This window comes from Cynoglossus semilaevis, chromosome 6 (genome assembly GCF_000523025.1).
Source record: "Cynoglossus semilaevis isolate Cse_v1.0 chromosome 6, Cse_v1.0, whole genome shotgun sequence".
Taxonomy (NCBI): domain Eukaryota; kingdom Metazoa; phylum Chordata; class Actinopteri; order Pleuronectiformes; family Cynoglossidae; genus Cynoglossus; species Cynoglossus semilaevis.
The window spans coordinates 9877470-9885654 of record NC_024312.1 but is presented as its reverse complement, the minus strand read 5'-3'; the positions used below and the strand labels follow the sequence as shown (position 1 = coordinate 9885654).

The following is an 8185-nucleotide window of genomic DNA, read 5'->3' as shown; positions in this document are numbered from 1 at the left end:
ATATATATATATATATATATATATATATTGATATTTTTTATTTTAGTGTATCAAATTACTTAAAATGTTATGGTCAGATTATCAATTTAATCTGTGAAATCGATGTACACTTAAATTGAATTTTAATGTATTTTATTTTTTTTTCTTTGTGATGAATAACTGATAATAACTATTTAACTTAACAGTACACTCCTGACTATTGCGACTCATACCCCTAACATCTGCCTCTTACAGGTGATTTAAAAATATTTTGTGTATATGTCTGACCTAGGGAAAATCTCTAAGTCTGATATGTGGAGCTCTGAGTTGGCTCACAGACTACGAGCAGAAGAGGAAGCAAGAGGCTGCTACTCTGCTGCAGCAAGAAGAAGTAGATCTTTCCACCTCCATTGGTCCTTCCTCTCCTACAAGCTCGTCAGCCGAGCCTGACTGGATTACAGAATTTGTTCAGAAAAAAGCTGAACGTGATTTTGTGACAAAGTTGAAAGTAAGGGGTACCAGAAGTCTAAAATTAGATTTTCATCTACTGAGTTTTAGAGTTAAATCAAATGTGAAAATGTATGTTCTTGTCCGTAAGGAGGAGGACAATAAAAGACAGAAAAGAGAAGAACGTTTAAAAATTATAAAAAACAACGTGGAGCTGAAATATGCAATCAAAAGAAAGGTAAGTGATGGTATATTCAAAATGTTTGGCAATAGAAAATCCTCACAGTTACACTGTTATTCAACTGAATTGTACGTTTCTTCAAATCTCTCTGTAGAGGAGTGAGGATGATGAGGCATTCCGGTTGCTCCAGCTCAGTAAAGAAGAACATCCAGAGACTCAAGGAGAAAAGGAGGACGAGGAGCTTATTGTTGTAGAATACGAGAGTGACGACGACGCAAAAAACAACAGCAGGTGAAAGCAGAAATGAACTGAAACAAAAAAAATATAACATGTCATGCCAAGGGTGAAAGCAGAAATGAACTGAAACAAATAAAATATAACAGGTCATGCCAAGAACTGTTTGAATAAAAAAACTGACAGCAGCCTTGATTGTATTGCATGTACAGATTCTTCTCACCAAACGACGATGAAGACGATGCGGATGTGAATGAAGAACATGTTACCAAGGTGCGTGACAGATAAACGGAAGGGAAGCAAGTGAGAAATAAGTTCTTGTTTACAAACCACATTTCCAGAAAGAATTTACACTTTCCAACTGCTCACCACCCTGGGGTTCGTGAGGGGCTTCCCATGGAATATGGCACGCATATTGACATAAGTGTACCGCTGCTGTAATGCATAAATAACAAGCCCCCAGTCACTAGATGGCAGGAACTTACTGTGGTTTGTACAGGAAAAAAAATGAACACATTTCTGTTTCCAACAGGGGGCGTAACGGAAAATAATTAAGAACCACTGCACTGAAATGAATGTTGTTGCCCGAGCGGGGTGGATTCACACATACGGTGGAAAAATGAGCAGAGATAGGTGATTCCCCAAGATCGCAATTGTTATTATTTGAACACAATATGCAGCAGTTTCTAAAAAAAAAGCTGCTGCATATTGCTCAGGTGAGAGACTCTGAAACACCCCTCCCTCCAGGGGCAGCGACAGGACCTAAACCCCCGGCCCCAAAAAACAAAACATAAACCTGCACAAACCCACAGTGACATTCAACAAAACAAACAGGCCTAGATACTGACCAACAGTCCCCCACCTCTATAAATAGGGCCACATAGTCTGACCCCCAATCATGATAGCCAGCAGGTTTGCACAGTGCCCTCTAGTGGCAGGGTGGGTAATACTATCCTTATCCATTGACATTAATGTGGCCCTTGACTCATTTGAGCTTAGACGCTTAAGGTAATGTTTTCTATATATATATTTTTTTTTTGTTATAGATTTACTACTGTAGCCGGACCCACTCCCAGCTGACCCAGTTTGTCCATGAGGTGCAAAAAAGTCCCTTCAGTAAAGATGTTAGTTTGGTTACTCTGGGATCAAGACAGGTATCTGCATACACACACACACACAGAAGAATTGAAATCCGACTCTGTTAATTATTTTCATATGTATTTGTTGGTGATGTTGGTGAGTTAAAAATGCTCACTCATGTAGGTTATTTTGCCATCATGGTAGAAGAAGGCAATGTTACTTGGAAGTGAACAAGCTAATGTATGGATTTTCAGCTAGTCTAGGTCTGAGAGAAAACTCTATTGAACACAAGTTTGGAAATGAACAGCTAAATATTTCTTTGAATTCAGAGGTTTCAATCACTCAGCCCAGAGCAGCATACCTTGAATTGCATGAAACAATATGGTCTGTATTTTTGCACTGCAAAACTGCAATTAATAATAAATAAATATACCTTTTTTCCCCTGTTGAATATATTTGATATTGTGTTCTTTCAGAATTTGTGCGTCAACGAGGAGGTGCGTCAACTGAGCAGCATGCAACGCATTAACGACCGTTGCATGGAGATGCAGAAGAATAAACACGGTCAGAGCACAACATTACTATTAGGGATGCACCGATTGTGAAATTTTGGGACGAAATTCCTACTACTACTTTGTTACTAACGTTACAAACATTACGTACAACTTACTAGAACTATTTCGAAAGGCTTCTCTTGTACCACTGGAAATTTAGACGTTCGTTATTTTCACACTGACAGCCGCTAGAGGGCACTCTAGGCTTGTGTACCAGTATGTGCTACCCCTGTACCACTGACAATATACATGTTCATTGTTTTCACATTGAGAGCCACTAGAGGGCACTCTAGGCTTGCGTACTAGTATGTGCTACCCCTGTACCACTGACAATATACATGTTCATTGTTTTCACATTGAGAGCCACTAGAGGGCATTCTAGGCTTGTGTACCAGTATATACTACCCCTGTACCACTGAAAATATACATGTTCGTTACTTTCATACTGACAGCCGCTAGAGGCCGCTCTAGCTAGCTGGTGCGACTTATAAATGTTTTTTTTTTCTTCTTCATTATGCATTTGACTGGTGCTACTTATACTCAGGAGCGACTTACAATCTGGAATATTTCACCATCTGTGACTTATTGGTGTCAATTACATGATGACCGATGGCAGTTAACAGATGCACATCAGCGGTTACCAATGTCTCTTACTGTGCACGTTCTCCATGTTTGTTTTTTTAGATAAGGGTCAGCCCAGTGTTGAAGGACCTAAGAGCAGACGAGGCCCGGCAAAGAGTGTGTGTCCCTACAATAAATCTACTGCACTGAACCTAATGAGGGATGAAATTCTGGGGCTGGTTCATGACATTGAACAATTGCTAAAGCTGGGCAAAGAATTTCGTTCGTGTCCTTACTATTCCACACGACTGGCTATTCCACCTGCACAGGTACAACACCGTGCTTGCTGTAGTGTCAAATGGAATTTTCAGTACATGAGCAGATTTGACTTGCTCTTCATTTCCTGTAAACATCTGTGCAGTTGGTGGTGTTGCCTTATCAGATGGTACTTCATGAAGCCACGAGAAAAGCGGCAGGAATCCAGTTAAAAGGACAGGTATTTTCTGATTCTGACTTTTCAATACTTTCATTTTTCACACTGTTATCCGACCTAATACTTCATTCCCCAGCGATTAATTTGTATTTTTAATGTTACAAACATGTCTTTGCAGGTGGTGATCATAGATGAAGCCCACAATCTCAGCGACACTCTCACATGTATACACAGCGTGGAGGTGTCTGGAGCACAGGTAAACACATTTTAACCACTCTCTTTACACATATCTGATGAGTCCGTCGTTGGCCCCGAGATGTTCTCAAGTCTTCTTAACCTTCAGCTCAGTCGGGCTTTCTCTCAGCTCAGCCAGTATGCTGACCGCTACAAGTAAGTTTCACAAATGTGTAGTAAATCATAACTTAAAACTTGTTGTTTTTTTACGTACACTTGACACTCCTTGTCGTGTTTGTGTTTGATACCAGGACTAGATTAAAGGCAAAGAACCTGATGTACATTAAACAGATACTGTTTGTAATCGAAAGGCTGGTGCAGGTGTTGGGAGGTCAGTGTTTTCTTCTTATAAATACCACGGGGGGGTAAACTGGCAAGATGTGAAAACTGAACTGTGTTCCTTTTGCTTTTTTTTTTTTAATCTTCAGGGAATGTACAGCAGAATCCACAGAGCCAGACGCAAGTGCAAACAGGTCAAAAGAAGTGACGACGCGTGGACATGACACTTTATACAGGAATAACCGAAATTGACAAGAATAACATTTCTCCTATTTTCCCCCCAGGCACAGAAATGCTCACCATTAACAACTTCCTCTTTAAGGCTCAGATCGACAATATAAACTTTTTTAAGGTATTCAACAGTGAAGGTCCAGTCTGTATTGCGTGGGAAGGTCTATTTACAAAATCAGTTACCACATTTTCTGGATTATAAGTCAAACCAGCCAGAAAAAGCATAATGAAGAAGAAAAAAAACATATACAAGTCGCTCTGGAGTATAAGGTGCAACAATGCCCTCTAGCGGCTCTCAGTGTGAAAATAACAACTTTTGTAACAAATTTTCAGTGGTACAGGAGTAGCAGATCCTGGTACATAACCTTAGAGTGCCCTCTAGTGGCTTATATATTTTAATATATAAGTTGCACCTGAGTATAAGTCGCAAATCCAGCCAAAGGAGGGAAAAAAAGGTGTGACTTATAGTTCGGAAAATACGGTACCTGATTTTATGGTTTGTCAGTGTTTGCTTTTAATGTGGCTTCTTTGTGCGTAGTATTTTTTTTTTCTTCTTCTTCTTCATTTCCTGTTGCTGCTATTCCCCTCTCTTTCCTCTAGTTTCTTACTTCACACACACTCCGCTGCTCAAAGTCAAAGTCAACCATCTTAGCTTCTTAGTTTCCAGACAAACAACCATTCATACTCATAATCAGTGCAGCTAATGTAATGCATTAAAAAAAATTTTATTTTTTTATTTCAATGAAAGTCTACACAGGTATGTTGAAATCTGATCCAATTATTTCTCCCTACCCCAATTTCGTCTAGCTTACTCCATCATTTCCTTTCATCGCACTCGAACAATTATCAGCTCTGCTCTGCATTCTTCTCCTATACACCATAACTACCAAGTTCCTCCCAGGGAAGGACATTTTTTTTAAAGTCAATTATTTGGAAACAGAGAGATATCAAGCGCACTGAAAGATAATATACACATATTGAATGAATAAGAGAAACACAAAGTACAAATTAAACCAGCAACCGAGTGAACTTTCAAAAAGTCGTCTTCCACGACCTATGATGCTTCTCGTTCTTGTTCTGGTCTTTGCTATTCTCTTGGTGCCTTCCTCTAAACCAGGGGCACTTGGTAGCCCCCACGGACTGCCTAAGGCAGGGGTGTCAAACTCAAATTCACAGTGGGCCAAAATTTAAAAACTAGGACGAAGTCACGAGCCAAATTTCATATTTATTTGAAAATTTGATGGCAATTGTGCATGTTTTCCCTTCTCTCCAGATCTGTAATGTAGAATTTTTTTCATATGGAAAGAAAACTTTAGTTTTGTGTAAACATCCAATCTTTTAGTTTTTTTCCACAGGCCAACAATTAAAAAAAAACCCCAAAATGTACGTGCTATTACATAGCGCATACACCGCTAATACTACAAATTCTGCCAGTATTTATTTACTAGTTGTTATATTGAATTAACATTTCCTTTTTAGTTACAGGCATACTTTGAGAAGAGCATGATCAGCAGAAAAGTGAGTTTTTGTTAATGTCATATATTTGTGCACGTGACACCTACAACATATTTTACATTAGAAAAAAATACTTGGGGCCTGTTTAGATGAAAACAACACACACGTCTTTCCAGGAATTGAAGAAAGACACAAAAACACAGATTGTTTTGTTTTTTTTTTTAGATTTTCAGACCAATTAAATTAAACTGGATAATTTTACACAGCACAATGAACAAAATGAATATGCTTATTTCCTCTCTGCAGCTAAGTGGCTTTGTGGAGAAGTACACAGGATCAGGTATGAACCTACACCCCCAGAGTAGCTCTAACAAGGACAACCGACGAACGGAGGGGTTAAACCGCTACCTGAAAACACTGCAGAGCAACGAAAGCACAGCTCCAGGTTAGAGATTCTGGCTCACTTCCTATTAGGTTTTTCAATGTCAACATTTTCTACAGTGGTCCTAGAGTGGATTTTTTTTTTTTTTTTTATTTTTTTGTTCAATGGGAAAAGCAGATTCTTCAGATTATTGTTCTAAAATTGATTTGTTCCATCGTGTGCAGTGGCCTCACCTGACCAGCAGGAGTCTGTAGAGGCAGAGAAAGCACTGTCTGCCTCTCCTCTAATGCAGCTCGAGACATTCTTTCTTGCTTTCACCAACAGCAACACCGACGGCAGAGTGGTGATACAGAGACATGGTATATTTTCCACAAAATGAAAAAGCGCATACAAACACTTCTATATGATTCCTATATTCATTTTTGGTTGTGGTGTCATCTCTCTAGGTACGTTGTCCGAAAGCAGTGTCAAGTTCCTGCTGTTAAATCCAGCAGTCTACTTTGCACAGGTGCTAAAGGAGTGCAGAGCTGTCATCATTGCGGGAGGCACCATGCAACCTGTGAGTTTAACTAACTAACTATGTTTTTAAAAGATAAAAAAAAAAAGTCTTCTGAACATTTATGTGCTTATTTTTAGGTGTCTGACTTGAAGCAGGAGCTGTTGTTTTCTGCTGGAGTGGTGGAGGAGCGCATTGTTGAGTTTTCCTGCGGTGAGTGCCATTTAAGCTTTTTTTTAGCGACTTAATAACCTAGTTTTTGTCTATCATTGTTCACTGATATATAATATAACATATTCTTGGTGACTCATGAACTCTTGATCCTGTAGTCGTAAAAAAAAAAAAAAACCCCAACAATTAAACAAATACGCAGTTTCTTTATTCTCCGTCTCTTAAAAATCAAGATTTAATTTGCATTGTCTTTTCCTTTTCTGTTTTGTTCAGAATGTCTTGTCCTTTTCTGTTTATATCACGTTCTATAGGGGGTGTGAAAAAAATATCGAAAGACTGAAATATTGCGATATTTTGTTTCAAAATACCGATTAAGAATAAAGTATTGATGGCGCCATTTTAATTTGCTTTTATTTCTTGTAGCAAACTACAAATGCAGCTCCATCTGTTCCAGTTTTAGTAAACCCTTATGTTAAGTGTGTAACAGCGTTTACTTAAAAATAACAAAATGCAAAATTGACACGTTACTCAAACACTTCTACTCCCCCTTGCCCCCGGGACGCGCCATCAGACAGCAAATTACACAAAAGTATATGAAATGACGTTGTGATGATCTTGTTTCAGTTGACTGAAAACTGCCCTGTTTAGTTGAAAACAACGTTGATACGCAGGAATTAAAGGGAGACACAATACCTTCAATTTGAACAAACAAACAAACAAAGACAAATTCTTTGCAAATAAATACCTAATTGTTTTCAGACTAATATTGCGAAATAGGAACATTTTCCCCCCCTAATCACCTGATGATCTCATGCTAATGTTATAGTCTACCATGTAATGTCTCTTTGGTAAATGTGTTTCAGGTCACGTTATTCCTCCAGAAAACATCGTCTCTCTCGCGCTCTGCACCGGACCCTCTGGTCAGGAATTGGACTTTACGTTCCAAAATCGAAATTCTGTAAAAATGGTAAATGTAATTCCTGTATTCACGCGTACACGTTTCGTTTCCTTGAACAATTTTCATTCGCTTAGTTGAGCTTTGTACAAAACTGTTCCCCTCTTATTGGCAGATGGACGAGATTGGACGCGTTCTCTCCAACATTTGCAACATCGTGCCAGGGGGAGTGGTGTGTTTTTTCCCTTCTTACGAGTACTCGAGGCACATCATTTCTCACTGGGAAACTAGCGGAACTCTGGCTCGTCTGGCGATCAAGAAGAAGGTTACTGCGTTCCAACTTCTTTTTCTTTCGGCTGTGTCCCTTTTTCTCTGGGGTTGCCACAGCGAATCACTGATTTTCCATCTCTCCCTGTTCTCTGCATCTTCTACTCTTTGTCTCCTACCTGGTCAGCTCCATCTCTGACATTCTTCTACCAATGTATCCACTGTCCCTCCTCCGCACATGTCCAAACCATCTCGATCTGGCTTCTCTAGCTTTTTCCTCCAAACCTTCCTGTCTGTGTTGTCCCT

At 39.3% G+C, this 8185-nt stretch overlaps 1 protein-coding gene across 1 annotated transcript in view; it reads left to right on the top strand.

The window, feature by feature from the left end:
• ddx11 (DEAD/H (Asp-Glu-Ala-Asp/His) box helicase 11) overlaps positions 1-8185 on the top strand; it is an 11245-nt gene that overhangs the window by 982 nt on the left and 2078 nt on the right. The window contains exons 3-22 of the mRNA XM_025056341.1: positions 272-487; positions 578-664; positions 762-898; positions 1054-1114; positions 1888-1995; positions 2398-2485; positions 3160-3365; positions 3458-3532; positions 3648-3725; positions 3813-3859; positions 3955-4034; positions 4132-4176; positions 4267-4334; positions 5693-5731; positions 5975-6113; positions 6275-6409; positions 6497-6609; positions 6687-6759; positions 7581-7684; positions 7788-8039. Coding sequence (XP_024912109.1) covers positions 272-487; positions 578-664; positions 762-898; positions 1054-1114; positions 1888-1995; positions 2398-2485; positions 3160-3365; positions 3458-3532; positions 3648-3725; positions 3813-3859; positions 3955-4034; positions 4132-4176; positions 4267-4334; positions 5693-5731; positions 5975-6113; positions 6275-6409; positions 6497-6609; positions 6687-6759; positions 7581-7684; positions 7788-8039 — 2151 coding nt within the window. The remainder of the gene's footprint in view (positions 1-271; positions 488-577; positions 665-761; positions 899-1053; positions 1115-1887; positions 1996-2397; positions 2486-3159; positions 3366-3457; positions 3533-3647; positions 3726-3812; positions 3860-3954; positions 4035-4131; positions 4177-4266; positions 4335-5692; positions 5732-5974; positions 6114-6274; positions 6410-6496; positions 6610-6686; positions 6760-7580; positions 7685-7787; positions 8040-8185) is intronic.